Here is a 23,710-nt window from a genome sequence, read left to right as displayed (position 1 = left end):
CTGGGGATTTGCTGCTTCAGTGCTCTCCTGTTATTTGCACACTCCCTGACTTGCAGGAGTTGTTGGAGCCTCTCATGGCTGGGGACCCGTCGGGTGTGAGCCTCACTCCCTCTGCTTCCCTTCCCCATCCCTGCAGCAGGGATAAACAGAATTTGCAAAATCATTTCCAGATTTATTCTGCAGGGAGGGATCTCGGGATGTTTGTGAGGAGCTTTCAGCAGGTACAAATTGCACGGGGTTGATTAACTGCTCAACTTTTATGTGCTCTTGGTTCTCTCCCTTGATTGCGTGGAGTGAGTTCAACCATTTCATCTACAATTTGGGATTAATTGTGAATGACATTTTGAGGTGAAAGTTGCCTGTCTGCTACTGAACTTTAGGTAGGATTGTAAAAAAAAAAAAAAAAAAAAGTCACGAATAAAACCAGCTGCAGTTTCTGTTGCAGGGAGGATTTGCACAGCTCCTATAATTCGTACAGAATTGCCTTTACACTTTTTATACCTTTAGATCCATGTTTTATGCAAAGACTGCAGCTTTTCAAAGCAAAGTGTGCTCACCAGAGATGGGAAGGTGGGAGGTGTGCACTGAGAATTTGCCAGATGCATCAGGGAATTGGATCCTGGGCTTTAGAAAAGCAGGACATTGGCAGAGAGGATGGTCTGGACCTTCTGATTTTAACCTGCCACACACTCTGCCTTTGAAGCAGTTGCTTAAATTAAGTGAGCTCCAGCCTCTTGTCTGTGGAGGGGGAAAAGTAATGCTGTACTAATAGTATTATCTAATTAATTATGAAGATGAACGCCTGCAGGATGGCAGAGATCAAATGGAGAACTTGTTTCCTTGATACGGTTCCTGTTATTTATCAGCAGTTTATCAATATTTTGTTTAGTTAATTTAGTGAAAGCAGAGTTGGAAATAAGATTTTTTTTGTGTGTGTGTGTGGCATTTATGTCATTACTTTTGGAGTTGTATGGCCTGAGGTGGAGTTTATTCCCTGAGAAAACAGGATTTTAGGCACGGAAAGTTTGCTGAGGAGTTTTTGGTGGGGAGTGATGTGTTGGGGTGTAGTGGCTCACACAGGGTCACATCCTGTCCCAAATCCTTTCCCTTCCACGTGTTTAAATCCAGGAATCCCAGCTGGATTCTCCCCTCTTCTCCCTGCTGTGAGCAAAGGAGGCTCTGCAACTTGCAAAGTGTAAACTCAGAAAATTGCAGCTCACTGCTTCTCTGACAAATTCAACGTTCCTTTCCCCTTTATCCACCAAATAATAACACCCAGAAAAATCCATTTCCTCCTGGACAGGGGAGGAAAGCATCTCGTCCTGCAGGAGGATAATGGAGCTGGTGCTTTTCCAAAGGCGATGCCATTTTTAAAGATGCTCCTTTGCATCCCACAGCATATTGTTGATATCCCTCTATTGTTGTTTTGTCTCCATTAGGGAAAGGTTAGGCAGGATCCTGGGCACTGGGCAGCTGCCAGCAGCATTCCCCAGGGGCTCTCATTAAAGTTAAGCACCACTTGGGCTGTTAATATTAAAATAAAGTCCACCTGCTGGAATAATGAAGGGTTTGAAGGATGGGGAGTTTGTCCCTCGTTGTGTGGGGACTTTTTTTCCCAGAGATGCCTTAGGATTTTAGTTTTTTTTATTTTTCATCTGTTTGTAATCCTGCAGTTCTTTAGTGTGCAACTCTGAGCTCCATGTGCAGTGTGAGCTGCTGCTTTCCCATTTGGGGCAGACACAATGTCATGGTTTGACATAAGAGATATTTAGGGAAGTGATGCAAACCTCAAAACCTCAAAATTAAAACCTCAAAACCGCTACAGGCAACAATCCCTCTCCAGGCCTGGCAATCAAGGACACCTCACTGCCTCAGGCCCTGAGAGATGGAAACAAAAGTGAGTTGTGGGAGCAAACTTGGGGTAAATGACTTCATTAGCTGAAGCTGTAATTGGAATTAATTAACCCCCAATATACAAAAAGCCCAAAATTATAGAAGTGTGAAAACTTTTCACTTTTATAAAAACCCATCATCCATTTTTGGGTATAGCCCCTGGCAGGCTTCATCTACCCTAAATAACCCTGAAGGCCCTTCAATAAATATAACAGCTTTTTATTTTTTATTTTATTTTATTTTTTGTCTGGCCCCTGGTTTTAGGAAGCCCCAAAAGGCATCACCAGGGTTGGGTTTAGCACAAGCTCGGAGGGCAGCAGCCCTGCACTGACCAGAAGGACAATTTCTCCTCTCTGAGGGCTCCATGTCTCTCTGCAGGCTCTGCTGTCCTGTCCTGCAAATTCTGCAGCTCTTCTAAGAGTTAACCCAGCTGCCCTGGAATTTCTCTGCTTTGGTGGGGGCTTTAATGAAAATCTGTTTGAAAAAGGCCCTCAGAGCTCCTGTGCTGAGGGAACGAGGTGTGGGATTGTCCCCGTCAGTGGAGCCCAGGGAGAAAACCCAGGGCGGGTTTTGAGTGAAGTTCTTTGGACTTGATCACAAAGGGAGAAATCCTTCCTGGGAGGTGGGGAGAGGCTGGGATGGAATTCCCAGAGCAGCTGGGGCTGCCCCTGGATCCCTGGAAGTGTCCAAGGCCAGGCTGGAGCAGCCTGGGATGGGTGGGATTGGATGGGGTTTAAAGTCTCTTTTGGGTGGGACTGGGTGAGGTTTAAGGTCTCTTTTGGATGGGTTTGGGTGAGGTTTAAGGTTTCTTTTGGGTGGGTTTGGGTGAGGTTTAAGGTCTCTTTTGGGTGGGATTGGGTGAGGTTTTAAGGTCTTTTCTGGATGAGATTGGGTGAAGTTTTTAAGGTCTCTTTTGGATGAGATTAGATGAGATTTGGAGTCTCTTTTGGATGGGATGGGGTGAGGTTTAATGTTTACTTTGGATGGGACTGGATGAGGTTTTAAGGTCTCTTCTGGATGAGATTAGATGAGATTTAAGGTCTCTTGGATGGGTTTGGGTGAGGTTTAAGGTCTCTTTTGGATGGGTTTGGATGAAGTTTAAGGTCTCTTTTGGGTGGGTTTGGATGAGGTTTAAGGTCTCTTTTGGATGGGTTTGGATGAGGTTTAAGGTCTCTTTGGATGGGTTTGGGTGAGGTTTAAGGTCTCTTTTGGATGGGTTTGGATGAGGTTTAAGGTCTCTTTTGCATGGGTTTGGATGAGATTTAAGGTCTCTTTTGCATGGGTTTGGATGAGGTTTAAGGTCTCTTTTCAACCCAGAGCACTCCAGGACCCTGTTTCTAACTTTGCCCTGCTGTCTCACCATCCCAGGGCCCTTCTCCAGTGGCACAGGCAGGGCTGGTTCTGACCCTGGGCAAGATTTAAGGTAGAAGAACCAACCCTGCAAAGTCCTGCTGTTGTCACCTCTTGGTAAACGCCTGCACTTCTTCCTACTGAATGAACTCATTTTATTTCAGAAGAGCAAGTTCATTTTGCTGGATTTCAAATGCCGGCTTAGGGGAGGCTCTGTCATTTGTGTTCCTCCTGGGAGCACTTCCCAATCTTAAATTAGAGAACAAATGATGACCTTTTTATACCCAGGAGTCCAACATTGAGGGCTGTTACAGGGAGTTTTTTGCCTTTTCTTCCATGAAACGCAGTTAACAAATGAGACTTTTGACAAAAAATCCCCAATTTGAAGGTACAAGTCGATTCAATTCACCCCCTGTTAGCTCCTTGATTGAGGGCTATGTAGATTGAAGAAGAAAGGTATTGATCTGCTTTGGGGATTGAAAACTAAGATGAAGTGGAATATGTCTGTGGGTGAAAATGAGGTTTTAAATGGATGGAGGAGGCGAGAGAAAAATAAAATACAATGTAATGTTAATGGGAGGGAGTTTTGGGTTTCTCTGGTGGTTATACAGAGGTGGAGAGGTCACAGGATGCAGAAATTGTACAAGTGATGGAAAATCAGTGCTTGGCACAAGAGCTTTTCTAAATTGGGTCAAAACAGAACCAAAAAAAATCTGTTTTTGGGCTATCAGAGCATCCATCAGTTCCCAAATTCTGTTTGGACAGAGAGCCATTCCTTGATGAACAGAGCTCACAGCTTTTAGTGCCCACGGCTGGTCTTTAACATCCCTTCCCCTTCCAAACCATCCCATTATTATTCCCTGAAATAATAATCGAGCTTTTGCCATTGTAAATGTGAAATTCACGTCTAAATGGACTGAAAAATTCAGTATAATTGAAATGTTTCACTCTTTCTCCAGATAATCTCTAGGAGCCTTTTGTAGCTGTTATTCTTTGGGGCATGTGACAGGCTTGGTTTTTTTTGGCTCATTGGGTGAAGTGAATTATTAACTTTTATTTATTAACTTTCCTCTGTACTGTCAACTCCAGGTGACTTTCATTGATTGCTCAAGGTGACGAGGAGGCATTAGGTAATAAATATCAAGTGCTGCAACACTTAAAGGAAGTGAATATGAAAGTGCTGTTAACGGAATCAAGTAAAAATTGGATTTATATCCTAACAAAAATTCCTGGGAGAAATTGCTTTCTGTTGGACTCTTTTTGTAATTCAAATCCAATCACACAAGTGTGAGCTGCTGTAATACAATTGCCTGGCAGAGGGGTTTGCTGGAAGATCTCAGAGCACTTGTAAACACACAGAACATTTCACTGTGAAGAGCGTGGGGAGATGAGAGTGGTGGTGCAGGAGTGAGGAGCTTTTAACAAGTGGAGTCTCTGCTTGTTCTGAGGGATATTTTTAATTTAGTTCAGCTCTGGAGGTGTAAGATGCTGGGGATGGCAGTGGATGAAGTGGTTTCTTCTGTTTTGGCTGCTGCAGAGCTTTCCTGAGTCCTTGGGAGCTAAAAAGGGTCTGTGGCCTCTCTGCAAGCACCAAAAGGGGACTTGTGTAACTTCTGGGCTTTTAGGGAGTGAAAAAATCCATGGAAATACAAGCTGGTTAATGAACTGATGTGTGAAATCTAAGTTAGAATCCAAAACATGGTGGGGAGGAGGAAGAAACTGATGCTGTTGAGGCAGGATGGTATGAAAGGGCTCTAGATCAGAAGGTGAGAGTGGAACTCTGATTTATTTTAAATATGCTGCTTTTTATATAGAGAGTTTCATGCAGACCAAATCTATTGGTCCTGAAGTAAAAACATTTCAGACCATTGGTGTGCAGTGAATGACGCTTGAGATAAAGAATTATTTACATTCTTTCTCAACTGTTTCCCAGGCTTCTGCTTGGTTAAAAAACTTTTGTTTTCTCTCTGACTGAACTGAGGATACCCACAAGAAACCCCCTGGAACTCCCTCGGGTGAAAAACTTCAGCACAGATTTACCTCTAAAGGAGCTCTCCCCACTGTGCTCTCTTTAAACCATCAGCTGCCAGCAGGGACGGGGTGGAATTGTAAATATTGGGAGAATTCCAAGGGCTGGGGGCTTGTACATTCTTTAGGAGATGGGATTTGGGGCACAAAATCTCCCTTGGGCCATGAGGGAACATTGAATTTTACAGCTGGACACAGAGCTCCAGTGGCAAAGGGAATTCGAGCTGGTTTTAAGTGTTTAATGGTGACAAGGGGAGACCAATAATGAAAGATTTTCATGAGGAACTCTTTAATTTTGGCTCCACTGTGACTTGGGATGGATTTCACCTTGAACCTTACCTCACCTTCTTCAATTTTTATTTTCTGTTTTTGAGATAATCCTGACACCCGAGATGAAAATGCCTTTGAGCCCCCTGGATAAACCATTTAAATGCAAATATTATTTTACTGCAAAATAATTGAAATACAAATTGAAAAATTTGTTTTGGCGATAATAATTAGCACCTTGTAAATGAGACTTGAGTAAAAAATGCTGCACATGAGTGGGAGTCCATTTGCAGACACTGGGAAAAAAGTTTTTCATCAAATTACCTTCTGTTTTCTGAGTTTAATTTCATTTGGGGGTTGAGATGATCTGTGTCATTTTTACAGATATCTTCAGTGGAGGTGAGAAAAAATGAAATCTTCACTGTTGTTCATCTTAGAGAGAAAATAAGAATAAAATTTTCAGGTGGTTTTGAATCAGGCTGAACATTTTAATTGAGGCTCAGACTCCCAGGACAAGATTTTCAAGGACATTTAGATGCCAAAATAAGTGGAGACTTGCCCGGGGGGGTTGATAAGGGAGATGTGGCTGCGCAGCTCAGCTGGGGTTAGGAAGGCTCCAGAGGGTTATAAAATATTTGTAAACCTGAGGCTCTGAATTCCTTTGGAAAGGATTTGTGAACTGGGGTTTGGTTTTGTGACCTTTGTCACTGCCAGGGTCAGTCAGAACCTCCCAGCTTCCACCTCAGTGCCTTAACCACATCTTAAATCATATTGTTTTCCAGGATAACTCTTGGTTTGGCAGGAGAAGTGCAGAGGAGAGGAGCTTTGAGGTCGCCTCCCAACCAAAACACGTTCAGCAGTTCTGTGCTGGAATCCAAGGGCACTGGAGGAGCTGAGAGGCCACAGAGGGAAGTGCTGGGAATTCCCAGTGCTGTTCCTCACCCCAAAATCTGCATTAATTGCTTTTTGCCTGTGGAGTGCCCTGGAGATGGAAATATTTCCATAAGTGCCTGGGTTTTATCATTCTGCTGACAATGGCTGTGGAGAGGAGTGGAGGAGCTGAGGGAGCAGCCAGAACGGATTAAGAGACAACTCTGAAAGGGAAAGGTTTGAAGGGAGGAAATGACATCCCTGGAGGAGAGGTTTTTCTGGCTGAATATTGGGATAACTTCCTGGAGCTGAGCAAATTATTCCAGGTGATGGTTGGTGTGCCCAGGATTCCTATTCCAGCAGGGATTGGGCAGCTGTGGAGGTTCTGCAGGAAATTGCTTTAAGTGGTTAATCAGTGGCTGCTGGAAGTGTGGGAGGATTGGGAAAACCCATTTGTTCAGGTTTGTTTGGAATGTGAAAGTCACAGAGTTTGAAACAGCTCTTCGTGGAACCCAAGAGCTGAAGAGCTGAAAAATCCAAAAGCAGAAAAAATCCAAAATCTGAAAAAATCCAAAATCTGAAACATCCAAAAGCAGAAAAAATCCTGATTATTATTATTATAATCAGAATCCTCTGGATTATGATTTTCTGGATTATGAATCATGAAAATGTGTGTGTAGGCAACTCCAAAGGGTTTTCCAGCAGAGATGAGCAAAAGGTGGTAGAAGTTTCCATGAGGTGTTGAAGAACCTTTGTAGGAATGACTGAGGTGGTTTGGTGTCCTTGGCACAGAAGAATTCCAGGTGGGATGAGAATTCCGAGGATGATCAGAGGCGTATCCTAGAGGAGGGGGAGCACAGTGCTTGCTTGGCCTGGAAAACAGGAAGGGGATCAAATTATCCTCTCTAAATATCAAATTATCCTCTCTAAATCCATCCAGGCCAGGTAAAACAGAATGGGGAGAAACTTTAAACAATAAACGTTGGTTTGGAAAGAAATGGCCCCAAACTGTGGATTTCTCCTGCATTTCCACTGTTGCTATTTAGGAAGCTTCCTGCACATCTTGGGGGTGGTTGATTTTGGCATCTTGATAAAATCCGTGATTCCAAGCACAGGGATGAGCTGCTCTGCTCCGGTGTCCTGGACACCCCTGCAGCCTCTGGCTTGGCTTAAAACACTCCTGTCAGGCTCAGCTCTGTTGCTGAGCTGCCCTGGGCCGAATTTAGGCTCAAATTCAGGCTCAAATTCAGGTTTAAATTGGGTGTTTAAGGCTGGTGGAGAGGAATGATTGTTCTGGGCTCGGTGTCTGGATAAAGGATATTCCCACAGGATCATGGAAGTGTTCTGCTTGGAAAAAGATCTTGAAAATCATCAGTCCAACAGTCCTGAAGAGCCACATCCATGTTTTTTAGATATTCCCAGGAATGAGAACTCCACACTGCCCTGGGCAGCTTTTCCAGTGCTTTCCAACAATTTATAATCCAGGTATTTGATGAGTTCTCCTCAGGGATGCTCATCTCCCACATTATTTGGAAAATCCAAGATTAATTCAGAGGGAGAGTGAAATTTTATGGGAATATCCTTTTTATCCTTCATCCAGACATTTGGGAGTGCAGTTCTTTCCTTGTGTCTCCTGCTGCTTCTTCCACACCACCTCCAGGGCTTCAGCAGGAAGCCCCAAGCAGCTGGAGCTGCTGAAATCCAGGGGCAGGAATGTTGTGAAGGAAGGGAAGGAAATAACCCTTGACTTCACAACAGCAGGTTTGTGTGTGGAGTGGGTTTGGTTCACCAGGTTGATATTTCACCAATTTGGAGGTTTCCTGCACCAAAAATCGCCAGGCTCTGTCACTGATATTAGAAATTACATTACATTCTGTTTTATATTAGAAATACACTATATTATATACAGTGTATTTATAAACCCTGGAGGGGTTTCTCCCTCTGCTTTTCCTCTCCCAAGCCCTGTCAGGAGGAGCTGGAGCTGCTCGCTGTGTGCCTGTGCTTAGCAACTGAGCCTGGGCACGTCAGAGCCCCAGCGGCGATGCCGCGGCCCCGGCTGCCTCTGGAATTGTAATTTTGGGATGAACCATCCCGCTGCTGCTCCATTCCCTGACCCTCAGGCTCCCTTCAACGCCCCCAGCAGCCTCCTGCCCCTGCCCTGCACAAAGCAGCGAAACCCTGGAAGGTTTTCCAGGAGTTTTCCAGCCCAGCCTGTGCTCGGGGTGAATTTTGTGGATGTGAGCAGCTCCCGTGACACAGCTGCAGGATTTCACCTGGACCTGAAGCTGCTGCAGTGCCACAGGGGCCACACTTGAAATGTGGAACATCTGTAGCAAGAAATGGATTTGCTGAGAAGCGGAGAGGGCAGAAACCTGGGATTGTGTTTAAAGTCTTACCAGCTGGCGCTGCTTAATTTGATTTTTAAAGTGTTTAAAGCATGGGTTTCTTCCTGGGGCGTTCAGGTTTTTTGTTTGCTTGGGGTTTTTGGGCTCTGAATGTCTGAACTCCTTCAGCCAAGGTGCCTTGAGGCCCTGTGGAGATCAGTGGGCCTGGCAGAACGAATGTCGTGCTGAAATAAAGTCACTTTTGTCACAGCACAGGCACACACGTGGCTCGATGGGGTCCAGCGAGGAGCCAGGGCAGCACAGAGGGATCGGCTGCTTTGCCGTGCCTGCAGAAAGCTCAGGGGGTGTGGGAGCTCTGCAAGAGCAGCCTGGGCAGCACTAGGAGGGACAAAGTGGTGGCAGGGGACACTGAGGGCTCCTGGACTGGAGAGGAGGGCACAGAACCGGAGTGGAGGGATTTGTGGAGTTGGGTATTGTAAATGCAGGCGAACCCAGTGGGAAGAGATGATGATGTCTGACTCCAGTTTAGCAGGTTGAATGATTTCTTTATTATAACTACACTATAATGCATTAATATATGATTTAAAGGAGCTACTAAAACTACAAATCTACTTTTTCTAACTCCCATATCTAACTCACAACTCGTGACTCTCTCTGTCCAACCACAAGTGGGTTGGATTTGCCATCAGGCTCAAACAATCCTCACCAGAATCCAACCAAGCAACACCCCAGGTAAACAATTCTTCAGACACATTCCACATGGGAAAAACAAGGAGCGGAAATAGAAATTGTTTTCTCTTTCTTTCCTCTGTGCTCCTCTATGAAAAATCCTGAAAGAAAGAAGGATGTCCCTGCCACAGTTGTGCAAAGCTGGATGTCCTCACTTGAGCTGAGCTGGGGCTTTGGATTCTTCTGGGCTTGGCAGTGCTGGCAGGAGCTGAAATTCAGCTCAAATGCACTTTTTGTGCCCTTGCATTGCCCCCTCATCACTCCCCGTGCTCCCAGGGAAGCGGGCTCAGGCTGTCTGAGATGGAAATCATCCCCTTGATGATGCTCTTGGATCCACGAGGCTTTTGATTAAGTTATAGTTAATGGAATGACTCTGCATTATTTATTACCCAGCAGGCTTTGATAGGAGACTGGAGGTGAAGCTCCAGCTCGGGGAAGGTGAATCCTGAGGGCAGCAAGGCTGGCATTGATCAAGTGTGGAGGGGCTTCCCCTGTTACTCACTGAAATTGGGTGAGCAGAGTCAGAGCAGGGCTGGGAGTAAACTACTCCCTGGTTGTGATCAGCTTTAATCAGCATGTAAGGAGGCATATTTAGTGCCTGATAAATGATGCACAGCACTAAACAATGGGCACAGGAATGTTTTTTTTCTATTTAAAGGGTGCAAACAGCAAGAAGGAATTGTCGTCTGTGGGTTTGGAGAGCTCTGATGGGAGGTGAGCAAACCTTGGAGGTGCTGCAGGGTTTGCCCCCGGTGTTTCAGTGTTTGCCTGTGCATTTCAACCTTCCTGGGGAAAGGTTTTTTATGTGCCTGCGTTTGTGGAATGGGCTGTAGAACAACATGGAATAACTGCATTTCTGTGTGAGTAACAGTAACTACAGCAAATGGCAAAACCCCAAACTGCTGCATTAGGGAGGAGGCAGCCATGGATGCTCCATAAATGATGCTGCTGAGAGCAAGGCACTGTGCATGATTTGATATTTGTTCCCACTGAATTGTGCAGTGACCATGCATCAGCGTTTGCTAAATTAGATTTTGTTTCTGCTGAGGAACAAAGTGCAGCGACTTGTATTTCAGGAAGCACTTCAGAGATAAATTCAGTCTCTCTCTCTCTCAAGGATTGCTTGGATAATAACATGGTGTAAACCAACAGCTACAATTCTTCCTTGGTTTACACCCCCTGGATCTGGCCTGGGATTGAAGTTGAAGGGATTGCAAGTAGGTGGAAGATGATTTTTTCCTACTGGTTTCTTTGCACTTGTCACGTCAGAGAACGCCTTTGTTTGCTATTGTTGTTTACCTCCTGGCAGAGCGGGCAGGTTTGTAGTGACACACTTTGAATGCTCAGGTTTATCTCAGTCTGGAGCTGCTGGAATTCCCTGTCAGGCAGGGGCGGGAGGGAGCAGCAGCCAGGGCAGCTCATTCCTGCCCTGAAGTGTTGCTTGTTTGACGGGAATAACAAAATCCTGCTGCTGTGAGTGCTCTTCCATGGCTGAATCTCCTGTTTTACCTGCACATAACCTGCTGGCATTGGTCAGTGTGCAGCGACTGTCACCTCTGACACTGAGGACAGCCAGCCCTGCTGCTTTAGGGCCCCTCTAAATGTGCAGTGACTGGCACCAGAATGGTCCTGGCTCGTGTGTCGAGATGATTTTGGATTTACAGTGGAAATGAACCTCCCCCGAGCCTCTGCCTCCACTCCTGGAGCTTGTCCTGTCAAAAGAACTCTGGTTTGGAGCACAAGGATGTGGTTCCTGCTCCTGCCACCCTTCCTTTCTCTTCATGGCAGCCCCACAGCGAAGCCTGGGGGGTTTGGAGCTTTCCTCTGCTCAGGTGATATTCATTTTTCACTGCAGTGTCTGGTCACGTTAAGTTTTGTACTGTGTGGATTAAAGTGGGTGTTACAAACTGCTGTGGGCAGCTCATGGTTCAGGGCTGCAGTTCTTCTGTGAGAGTAGAGCAGAGTAAAAAAATATTCCATCATTTCCCTGGTGAGGAGCCCAGGGTGAGGCCAGTTAGTCTGGGGATTGCTCAAGGGGTGCCTGTTGCACAAAAGAACTCCTGGGAGTGGAGACTTGGTTAAACCAATGTGTGAAAAAATGGAATAACTGAGTCACCATCAGTGAATTACCATTGGTGGTGTCCCAGATAAAGATGTTTTCCCAAAGTGTTGCGGGTTTCCTTAAAGGATTCAACGGTTTTGGAGGTCTCTTCCAGCCTAAACGATGCTGTGACAATCCTAAATGATTCCTTGTCCTTGTCTGAGGTTCCTGCAGTAAGCAGCGCTGATGGATTCCTTTCAGGGACCCACTCCCAACAAACCACTCTCCAGAATTAAGAGGAGGTGCTGGCAGAGCCCAGCCTGGCCTCAGCTCTGTTTTCCCTCCGTCACAAATGGGACAAATGCCCACAAAGCCATCCCTGTGATGAGCTCAGGGGGTCCCACCCCCGGAATTCAGCCCACGGAGGAGAGAGGAGGAGCTGCAGTATCCACAGGAACACACCTGAGCTGGGGGGATGATGCAGCATTCTCATCTTGATAGTAAAAGGGTTTTTAAATCATGGGGATTTAGGGTTAACAGGAAAAATAAGCTTAGTAGGCCCTGGAAAAATAAACACCCTCAGCACATTAAGAGCTTGTGCTTGCTAGAACTGCACCTGTACATGATAAATGATAGAATTGTTAGATGGGACGATTGTTTAGTAATTAAATATAATTACTGTTTAATCATAAGAATAATCATGAGAAACTGTGGTCAGGGGACTAAGAAAGATCACAAGAAACTCATGTCGATGTATACGATAGAACAATGTATGTTTAATAATGAATATGTAAGTTATGTAACGATAGAATATAAAATACGTTCAGCTCGAAAGCCGTGTCAGAGTCAGATTTGGGTTTGTACCCCAATTCCCAGAGCTCTCAATAAAAGCACCTGCATAGAATCACATTCAGTGATTCTGTGTGCTCCTGAACGCTGACAATCTCTGGGTGAGGAATTGAAGGTGCCTCCTGTCAGACTCTGGGATGGGAAGAATGTGCCAGAAATTTTGGGAGAATTGTCCTCTGTCGACCCCAAATCCACCTGGAACTTCCCAGCGAGGCACCGGCGCTGCCCTTTCATATCTTTCTACTTATTTGTGCTCCTGGGCCAAAGGGATAAAGGGAATTGTTTCTGCAATCTTCACAGGAGAAATTTTGAATTTCAGATAAGGTTTTGTCAGTCAAGGATGAGCTGAACTAGCTCAGACCTGGAAGCAAATGATAGAACACATAAATTCCCTCAGCTTCCCGGATTTCTTTCCGTGCCTGATGACTTTTTCCAGCAATGTCCAATATAAATGAAGTTCTCTGCTATTACAGCTATTACAGAATATATTACTGCCCAGTTTGGCAGCTTTTGCAAAGCTGTGCTTTGTTTGCAATAAGCAATTTTCTTTTATCTGTGCCCAGAGCACTTCTGGGTCAACATCGTGAACATGCAAATATTTCAGTAGATTGATTGGATACATCATAAAACTCTGTCTTATTTTTCTATTATTTATTTGTTCTTTCAGATAGATTTATGTCCATTTGTGGCACTGGCTGGGGAAGGATGGGCTGAGGTTTTTGGGTTTTGGAGCTTCCATATGACCTTGGAAGTGTTTGGAACATGGTGGCTCTGACCTTGAATTTATTTCCTGAGCTTTGTGCAGCCTTTTACCACGAGGAAATGGAGAGATACAGCCTCTTTAATTTCCCATTTGCCTTAGATTGTTCTGATGAACTTCTGATTAAATTAAAAAGGAGCAGGAGGGACAGTTCAATATCCCCCTGCTGCTTATTGAGCGTCGCTGAGGGTGGAGAGAGGATTCGGCGGAATTGGAGAACAGAGCTCGTGGACCTTTGGTTGTTAAACCAAACTGGGCTTCACTTTACTCCTCTGTGATCACAGGAATATTCCCACTCCTGTGCAGATTTCTGGCACTGAGCAAATGTCTTTTCCAGTGAACTCCCCAAAACAAGTGGAGCCCAAGTGGAGGAGGGAGGCGGATTCGTCTCTTATGTAGTGACAAAAAGCCAGCTGCTACAGAAATGCAAAATACTCCAGCCCAGGAATCCTGTGCCTCCCTCACTTTAATCCCTGGTGGATTGTGGGGCTGTCCTGCCTCTCATTGATCCAATGAATGTGCTACAAAAAGATTCCCTGGGTAGTAAATAGGATGGGCTGTCTTAGATTCATGAAACGGCGAACTCCGTCTTGCGGGGAGAAGTTCCACCGAGCGTTTGTTGCACCCAAAGTAGGTCAATCTAATTATAATTGCCTTTAATGAGCACCACTCTGCAGTTCTGTACCTGTAGCTTATTGGCACTCAGAAGTGCAAATGCCTTTGCTGCCTTTGAGAAAAAAAAAAAGGGAAAAAAAAAAAAGCAAGGAGAAATCAAAGAAGTAATTTTTACTCTGATGCAGTTCGACTTGAAAGCCTCTGTTGTCCCCATCAGCAGGGTAAACAATCCAGCATGGGTGGGAAAAGCAGCAGCTCAGAGGATAAAGGTGAATCTCAGCTTTTGGACCACGAGATCGACCCTTCCAGTTGTCTGGAATTTGGCTTTTTGTGGAGGAATTCTTCCACTAAAGCAGGGAGAATTCACAGCAGTTTGCAGTGAATTCTTTGTGCCTCCAAAGACATCCAGGCACAGCAGCAGTGAAGGGAGAGCAAAAGGCTGGAGGGAATTTGTCATTTAGGCTGTTCCCAAAACACATTCTTGTACCTGTGTCCCCAGAGAGAAGAAAATCTCATAAATCCTCTTAAGTGTACATGGTGGGTCTCTGCCTTTGGGATGCAGTGTTCCCAGTACTGCCTTGGGCAGGGGAAGTGGATTCCAGGGAGGTTTTTGGGTGTTTCACTGGTGTTACAGGAGGAGGTTTTGTTCTCTCCTCAGAGGTACTGATTGAGATGTTCTGTGTGCTGGGGCAGAGTGAGGAGCACAGACCTTTCAGAACTGGCTGAGAGGAGCCAGCAGCCCCCGAGGAGGGTCTGGCTGGTGATTTCACCAGGTCCAACAGGGGTGTGAGTGCTGCTGCTGCTGTCCTTTGCTCCAGTGAGCCATTCCCAGAATTATTAAATGATCAGGTATAGTAAAAAAGGCGACCCTGACTCGGGGAAGAAATGATGATGTTTGGTTTTAGTTAGAAGGTTGAAGGACACCTTTATTAAAACTTTACTATATTACATTAATATACTATTTAAAGAGAGATTATTTTATTTTACATCCATACTTTTTACTTCCTTATTTAACTTTAACAAACTCGTGACTCTGCTGAGAGTCCAACCCAGCTGGATCCATTGGTCACTGACCCCAAACAACTTCACCAGAATCCACCCCAGCCATCCCTGCAGGTGAACAATCTCCACACCACATTGCACATGGGGAGAACAAAGGAGCAGATAAAGATTGTTTTCTCTTCTCCTCCCTGTGCTTCTCCTGAGGGACAGAATTCTGTCTGTCTGTCCAGAGAATGTGAATGGCACAGTCAGGCTTGGAGGGCACCTTACAGGATGGTTTGTTTGGTCAAGCCTTGCACTAGGTCCTGCTCTTCTTGGAGTCAGAACAGGTTTATGGGTGATTTTGGCCAGCCAGGCTGCTCGTGGTGGCTCAGCTCCATGCTCTGTGGGGTCCCTTCTGCTTTCTCAGGATGAGGAGAAAGCATCCCTCCATGTGGCACTGCCTGCACACTCAACCCTTCTTCTGCTTCATGTCCAGGAGACAGCCAGCTCTGGCATTGTCCCTGGAATTGGGGAGAAGGAGACAACCAGCTCTGGCATTGTCCCTGGAACTGGGGAGAAGGAGACAACCAGCTCTGGCATTGTGCCTGGAATTGGGGAGAAGGAGACAACCAGCTCTGGCATTGTGCCTGTGCTGTCCTGTGACCCAGCAGGGCCTGGCACCTGGCAGGGGGCAATCCCAAAAATGGGAATGTGATGGGAGAACACTGGGTTTTGTGGTGGGCTGGGGAAGGGTGCCTGAGGAAGGAGCTGTCCCCAGGGCCACAGCTGTGAATCCAGCTGTGCTCACAGCTGCTGGGAGCAGAGCCCAGGATGTGAACGGGAGCTTGGGCTCCACATCCCTGCAGTGAGGAGGCCAAAACTTCATCCTCAGATTTTACTTTCCTCTGTTTCCTGGGGCACAGAAACCTGGTGGGATGAGCCCTGTGTGCTCTGTTGGAATGGTGAGGACATTCAGCGTTCACCTGACACCCTCTGACTTTGTGCTCTTTTGTCTTTTCTCTTGCCAGCCCAGAACTGCAGTCACACATTGCAGGGCCCAAACGGGACAATCCAGAGCCCAGGCTTTCCCTATGGATACCCCAATTATGCAAACTGCACGTGGACAATCACTGCTGAGGAGCAGAACAGGATACAGCTTGTTTTCCAGTCCTTTGCATTAGAGGAAGATTTTGATGTATTATCCATCTACGATGGGCTGCCTCAGCAGGGGAATCTGAGAACGAGGTACAGTGCTCATTACAGTGATGTTTATAAACATGTTCCCCTTCCTGCAGCTGGGATTAAATCTGGCCTTGGATGTTTCTGCTGCAATAAACTGGGAGTGTTTCTCCATGAGCAATTCTTACAGTTGTTTTGATTTCTTAGCTCTGATAAGCCTTGAAATGTTTCTCTGAACGCCTGACAGTAATGATTTATCAAGACTCATCGCAGACATCCAGAGGAGTTAATTAGGAAATGGAGCAGGAGGGAAGCAGAGCTAATGTGCAGAGAGCTTCCCTCAGTCCCAACGAGACTCCCGGAGTGGGAGGATGGACTGTGGGGTTCAGTGGTAGCTCTGCCAAAGGCTTTGTGGGTTTTCCCCCAAAATCTGGGCTGTTCCTTAGCTCCCAGTCCATCCAGCAGCTGGACGGGGCTGCATTCCCTCACATCTGTTGGATCTCCAGGGGGAAGAAGTGTCCAGTAACCCAGTTTTAGTAGGAAAACTCCCCATGGCTTCTCCAGTGAGGCTTTCAGTGTTAAAAAAGTTTAGTGGGAGGCTGATTTTGATGTGTTGCTGTGGCAGCAGATGCTCTGTGAGGTGTCAGCTGTGGAGCAGTCGTGATCTCAGCCCTCTCAGCTGAGGGACTGGGACACGACTGGAGGTGTTGGTGGCAGCTCCAGCCTGACAGTGATGCATTCAAAAACCCATGGAGCAGTGGCAGCATCCAGGCTCTGAATCCCTGGCAAGAATGCTGGAGCCCTGGAAATGGATTTTCCTTCAAAGCACTCGAGTTCAGGACAAATCCATTGACCTCAGTGCCTTGTCTGACCCGAGAGGAACATCTGAGCTGCACCCTGGTGGAAATCAGCTCTTTATGTAGATTATTTCAGTTATGCAAATAAATCATCTCCTCATTTGGCAACCGTGCTTGAGAATCACTTTTAATTATGGGACCTCGGTGTTTAATCAGGAGGTTCAGTGCTTTGCTTTGGGGATAATGGAAAGGTGGAAAACTGGGGGTAAAATCCAGCTCAGGAAACTTTGTGTGGTGAGAAGTTAACGCTGCTCTGAGATACTCACAAGAATATTCTGGTTGTAAATAAAAGGAGCAGAAAGGAACCTCCCAGGTGTGAGCTGGGGCTCTGCCCTGGGGATCTGTGGCCCTGCGCTGGGGCAAGGTGAGGAGGCAGAAAAGGTTCCCCCTCTGCCTCTCTGGTGAAGTTCAGGTTGGGCTGGGGAGGAGCTGGGGATGGAACCAGCAGCAAAATCCACATGGGATTGTGTGGATTCCTGAGCTCCATCTCCGAGCTCAGGAAATGGAGTGCATTTAGGGCAGGAAAGGGAAATAAAGGGGAATTTCTAGAGGTCTGAAAGCACTTAGGGAGGGCTTAGCAAAGTAAAAGATGAACTCCTGCATGGTGGCCATCAGCTTTCTACCCTTGGACATTTCTGGATTAATAACTTTAAACCTGGGCTTGGCTCCTTTGGGCTGTTTCAACTCCTTGTTCACCAGTTTCAGTGTTTGGGCAAGGCTCTGATGCACAGGGTGGGATTGTTGGGGGATCCCCTGATCCTTGTGGGCCCCTCCCACCTCGGAAGACCCCTGGGATTATTTTTGGTACATCAATCTCACCTCATTAAACTGTTGCCTAACACTGGGTTACATCTGTTTTCTCCCTCTTTCTCCCTTTTTTCTCTTTCTCATGGCCATTAGTTTGGCTTTTTTTTCCCTGCCTGTTCTCCAAATGTTCTCCATCCATCACCGAGGCGCAGCCCTGAAGATGGATGGCCACATGTCACTCATCAGAGCTCACCCAAAATGAGCTGTGAGCAAGGGGAAAAGAAGGGACAACTGGATTTCTTTGCTTCTTCCCCTCCCAAACTTGCATTTTTGAGCATCCCTGATGCATTTGAGGTCCTTCCCAACCCAGACCACTCCAGGACTTCCTGGGAAGGGGTTAATGTTGTGTTCACCATGTGCTGGCAAACACCCTCTTGTCTTGCAATTTAATGTGGTGTGAAGGTTCCCTAATAGAATAAGAGCAGCCCTAATCCAATGAGGCATTTGCTAATAAACAGCTTTACTGGATATTAGGGAATTTGCGTTGCGTGTTTGTGATGAGGACGTGAATATTAAATGGGTTTCAGTGCCTTAATTTAGACATCCAGGGCTGTTGTCATCTCTCAGTGCCATGACTTTGCTTTGTTTGCTAAAATCAGAGCTCATTTCCAAGTCTTTGCTATTTCAGCTTCTCTCAAATCATCGGGTTTTTAGATTCCTGGAATGGGTTGGGTTGGAAACTTCAATTCCATCTCATTCCATCCTCTGCCATGGACAGGGACAGCTTCCACTATCCAAGGTTGCTCCTTGGACACTTCAGGGATGGAGCAGCCACAGCTTCTGTGGGCAACCTGGGCCAGGCCTCCCCACCCTCACAGGGAAGGATTTTTTCCACGTATATAACCTAAACTTCCCTTTTTTCAGTTGGAACCCATTCCTCCTCATCCACTGGAATTTTCCCAGCTCCTGGCTTTCAGCAGGAACCACTGTGGGGGAATTTTCTGTGAAACCTGAGAGCTGTGGTGGCTGCAGAGTTTGGTGAGGGACATCAAGATTTGGTTCCTGTCCAGGACTTCCCCTTGTTTTGAGCTCATTACACCAGGCCAGACTTTCCCAAATCCTCTTCCTTCAAGTTCCCAGCTGCTGTGGGATCCGGGAGTCGTGTGGAGCCCTGCAGATTTTCCAGAACAGTCTTTGCCCAGCTCCCGTTGTGCCTCGTGATTGTGTCATTGTTCCGAGGTCGCTCCAATCAGGTTCCCTTCCTGATTCCCACTGTGCTGGGCTCAGAAACTCAGCAGAGACCTGACTACAGTTTGAATTCTTGGGGATATTTATGGTTCTGAGATTGCTGTGGGACGTGGGAGAGACTCTGCTCCTCTGTGTCAGACTCTTGTTCCATGACATCCCCAGAGAGGGCAAAGACAGAACCACGTGGCTTCCCCCAGCTTTTTCATCTGCCAGTAATTTGCAGGACCCTTTTCACATGAGAATCTTAAATCACTTGCAAATTCCTTGATTGGAAGCTTCAGGCTCGGACTCAGATCCAGGGAAAACACATTTACAGTCTCCCTGTGAGTCAGTCATTGTAGCTCCCTAATTCTGTTTTCCCAGTGAGACCTGCTGAATTTACACTCCAAATGGAAGTGGTCAACTTCGAAAATCAGATTTTATTTTTTTTTCCTTCCAGAGATGTTCATAAAAGCCCAGGGGACAGAAAATTAGATGTCTGTACCAGCAGAGACTCCTCACTTGTAAATGTGCTGAGCAATGCTGGGGTTTCTCAGGCTCTTCCAACCCTTGGGCTTCCCTTCCCACCTGTTGTGGGCAGGGAATTGTGTTGTTCTCTGGCCTCTTCCCTGTTCAAACAAAACATTTCAGTGATGCTGAGTTTATTTGCTTGAGAAAATGTTTGAGGCTGTGCATCCAGAGGAAGACAACTCCCACAGCCTCGTCGCGTTTCCACGGGCATCGCTGGGAGGAAGAACAAATTCCAATTTATTGACGCATCTGGGAGGAACCTGCCCCTTCTGAGGAGGGTTTTGCAGGAATTCCCGTGCCTGCAGAGTGTGCAGGCTCTGGGGGAACGTTTGCAGTCGTTCCTGCAGCGGGGTTCTGTGCAAAGCACACAAATCCTGCTGCTGGCACCGGGCCCTGCTTCCCTTGCAGCTCACGTCCCACATCTCGCAGCGTCTCCTCAAGTCGCTTCCAGATCCTCATCCTTCTTCCCTGACAAGTGGCTGAAGAGTGAGGAGAAGGATTGCCATCAATCTGCTGCGTGAGCAATTCAGGAGCGCATCCTGGGCCGTATTTAATTGACTGAAAGTTGAAGTATTTGCTTTGAACTGGGAAGCGATGCGATCCTTGTGATAAGAGCAGAGTTATCTCTGCGCTGGCCCTAATTACAGCTGCAGCAGGAATTACCTGCACCTTCCATGTTTCTCTTGATAACCTTTTAATTACTCTTTGAAAAAGCAGCCCGGGTGACTTGTACTTAATTACCAATCAAGAGCACAAAGCTTTTGATATTAAAAACAGCAAAAGGGAGGAGGGAGAGGAAGGGACGAAGGGAGCAGAGAGCTCCCCCGGTGTTCCTGTGGCTTGCAGAGATGCAAATTTGGGGTGAAACAACATCCTGGGGTTCAGTCCTGGTGAAGAAAAAATCCTGGAGTTTTGTCCTGGTCAAGAAATTCCTGGAAAAACAGCATTTGTCGGCTAGGAACTCACAGAGCTTGTGTGAGGGGTTTGTGTTGTCACCTCTGGTCCAGGGACATATTCCTTTGCCACTGCCTCATGTGGCCAAGGTGATACAGTTCTTTTTGCTAAGGAGAAGGATAAATAAAGCAGAGGGCCAGCTAAATCCTTTGTCACCTTTAGCAAACATCCGAGCCCTACCTCCTTCTCCCTCTCAGCGAAGCCTTTTGTCACTTCCCATTAACTCCATGGGAAAAGAAACCCGACAAAACCCCGCTTAAATTTATGTTCTCTGCTTCGTAGGATAAAATGCGCTTTGTTTGTGTTTTTCTCTCTGGGAAGAGCCGTGTTTGAGCTGCCCCAGCAGCTCCAGGACCCTTCAGCAGTGTGGCTGCTTTCTTCTGAGGAAGTGCTGAGTGTTTAAACTCCGTCTGCAGGGTCATGATGAAACTGGAGCTGAAAGTCTGGGAGAGGTAATGGAGTTAATGCAACTGCAGCTCTGCAATTTCCATCCCGTTTTCCATATTTATTAGCAGAGGGTGCATCAGGAGGAGTGATAAAAGCAGCTGATTCAATCAGAGTGGGAGCTTTTCCCTGGCACCGTGGGGAATGGTGTAGGCTCAGGAGGAGGCTTGGCAGGGATATTTTGGCAGCCTCTTCAGGGATGGGGATGGAGCAGTTTTGTCCTAGTTTAGGGGTTAAAGGACCTGCTCACACCTCCAGGTGTGAGGTGAGACACACAGGCAGGGTCTCTGAGGGTGTTACTCAAACTATAATCATTATTATTACTGAAATATTATTATTAACAATAATATTTATAAAGAATAATTATTGCACTATTCATTATAATATTATATTTATAATTATATTATTACTCAAATAATATTTTCTCCCCCAAAATGGTTTTTATTTTCCCTCAAAGTGCTGATTAGCCACTTTTATAGGGACAGTCTCCCAACAAAGCCTGACAAACTCCAGCCCTGGAAGTGTCCAAAGGCAGCTTGGAGCAGTGTGGGGTAGTGGAAGGTGCCCCATGGCAGGGGTGGAATGGGATGAGATTGAAGGTCCTGGGATTTTGTGAGTCTTGCTTTAAATTGAGCTATGTGAAGTGGATTAAGTGTGGAAAGATTTCCTGTAATTAGGCAGCATCTACTGGATTTTAATTAAGACTCTGCCCTGGATCAGCTTTTGATGGAGCTGTGAGCCCTTGGTGCTGTTGGTGAGTGAGGCAGGGGTTTTTGAGGGGAAGATGAAGTGGTGCACGGAAATTCTGGGGAGGATCATGGTGTCCTTCATCCTCCATTCCCAAAGAGATGGAATTGTTTAAAGCCTCCTGTGCCTGCAGGACATGGCTGGGGTGTGCCCTGGCCTGGCTGGGGCAGCAGCAGGAGCTCCTGGGACTCTGCTGGGACCTCTGACAGCAAAATGAACAAAATTCCAGATTGTTGGAATCTGTGCTATTGATGATCCCGAGATTGTAAAATGTCTCTGTCTGTCAGCCCTGCTGCCAAAGAAGGAGCCAGAATTGGTCTGTGCTGGTTTCCAGGTTGTTTATTCTGTTTATCTCTCACATGTTCTGCTGCCCTGCCCAGCTCTGTCCTGCAGGGCAGCGTGTGGGGCTCCGCCCTCAGTGGGATGTGACAAACATTCAATACCAGAAACTCCCTGGGCTGGATTTACAAGAACGTGCCAATATCTGTCACCTACGTTGGACAGTGTGTCCCCAGCCTGAACCAACAGAAAAATGCCAACACCACAGTGAGACATGGAGGGCATGAAGAAGGAGAAAAAGGACAAGGCACACCCAATTTCCTCCATCTTGTCCCCTTTGGACCCCTCATCTAGAATCCTAAATTTGACTTTTGCACTGTGCCACACTTAATTATGACTTATATCAAACACTCAGAGCTGGTAATTGATCCTGTGAGATTGGAAACTCTTTTCCATGGACAGAGATCACAGCCAGTGTCTCTGGGGGCTCTGTCCAGGGGGGTTCCTGACCCCTGCCAGGGTCCCAGACCTGCCAGGGCAGCCAGAGGGATGCTCTGGATTCCCATACCAGATGTTCTCTGGAGCTCTAGATCAAGTTAATCATCGTCTTTTTATCATCTTTTTTTCCTGTTGTTTAAGTGACACAGTCACAGCCACCTCGAGTTGCTCAGTTCAGATTCAGCTGCCTTCGTTCCTGAGCAATTCCTGACAATTCCTGACAATTCCAGCCCCAGTAGGGAGTTCCCAATTCCAGCCCCAGTGGGGAGTTTTTTGGGGTCAGGGGGAATGAGATCAGTTTTTTATTTTAGCAGAGGAAGGAGGGAGATTGAACCAACCCATGGCCCTGGCTTGGTGCTTCACAATTTTAGATTGCTCTGGGAGGGAGCAGGGCTGGGTGAGGAGGATGAGGAGCACGGGGAATTTCTGGTGCTTGGCTCTTGGTTGGTGCCACTTGCTCTGTGATGAGGAGGTGGCTCCAGTCTGGCCCTGCTGTCCTAAAAGTCTCTTGACTTAATCCAGAGCCAAACCTTCAAAACCAGTGTCCCTGGGGGTCAGCGAGCAGGGTGGTGGCACTGCCCTCCGTGGGGTTTGGTGCCAGCGTGGGCTGGGCAGCGGGGCAAGGGCAGATCCCTCCCAGGAGCAGGGATCAATCCTGCCCAGAGCCCAGAGCTGCTCAGCTCCCTGGGCAAATCCCTTATCAGCTTTCCCAGCTGTAAGAGGACATCATCCCGGAATGCCAGAGAGCTGCTGGCCTGGCAGCTCCTCCATCCTGCCTTTCACGCTGTGTCAGACGTTTCTGCCTGTTCTGCAGGCTGGAGGACACTGGACTCCTGCTCTGCTGGGAGCCCTGGCTCTTCCCAACACCTCCACTTGCTCCTTGTTCCCCACTTGCCCTGTGTTTAGCAATAAACAAACCCTGCGTGATTTCCAGGGGGTTCCAAGAACTTATTTTTCCCATTTATTCAATTTCACACCCCTGGTGACTTTTTCTTTTTGCCTTTTTGCCTTTTTTCCCTTTTTTTTTTTTTTTTTTTTTTTTTTTAAGAAAGACAGAAATAACCCAAATCTGCCAAGTTCTGAATTGAAGCTGCTGAGCCGTGCTTGGGCTGTATCCAAACTTGTCTTTGTTTACTCAGAATGTCAGCTCAGATTTGCCAGGGGGTGACTGAGATTTGATGAACTTTCCTGTGATTTTGTCTTTTTCTTCCTCTTGGTTTGTCACAGCGAGGCTGAGGATAGAGGTGTCGCACTTGGATTTCATGGAATTGTGGAAGGGTTTGGGTGGGGAGGGAATTAAAGCTCATCCCATGGGCAGGGACAACTTCCCCAGTCCCAGCTCCTGGGCTGGAAGCAGCTCTGCAGGTGGGGTCTCACCTGAGCAGGGCAGAGGGGACAAAATCCCACTGCAGTCACAGGAAATCTTGGAAAAACAAGCATGGAAGGGATGTGACAAAAAGAATAAATCACATCCAACTCCATCGTCTTCCCACTCCATTGCATTGCATGGAAAATC

At 46.7% G+C, this 23,710-nt stretch overlaps 1 protein-coding gene across 1 annotated transcript in view; it reads left to right on the top strand.

Moving 5' to 3' along the window:
• The window catches only part of CSMD2 (CUB and Sushi multiple domains 2), a 283,577-nt gene that overhangs the window by 11,737 nt on the left and 248,130 nt on the right, over positions 1-23,710 (top strand). Inside the window, exon 3 of the mRNA XM_077788452.1 lies at positions 15,760-15,976. Coding sequence (XP_077644578.1) covers positions 15,760-15,976 — 217 coding nt within the window. The remainder of the gene's footprint in view (positions 1-15,759; positions 15,977-23,710) is intronic.

This window comes from Lonchura striata, chromosome 26 (assembly GCF_046129695.1).
Source record: "Lonchura striata isolate bLonStr1 chromosome 26, bLonStr1.mat, whole genome shotgun sequence".
Taxonomy (NCBI): Eukaryota; Metazoa; Chordata; class Aves; order Passeriformes; family Estrildidae; genus Lonchura; species Lonchura striata.
This window is presented reverse-complemented; position numbering and strand designations above follow the sequence as displayed.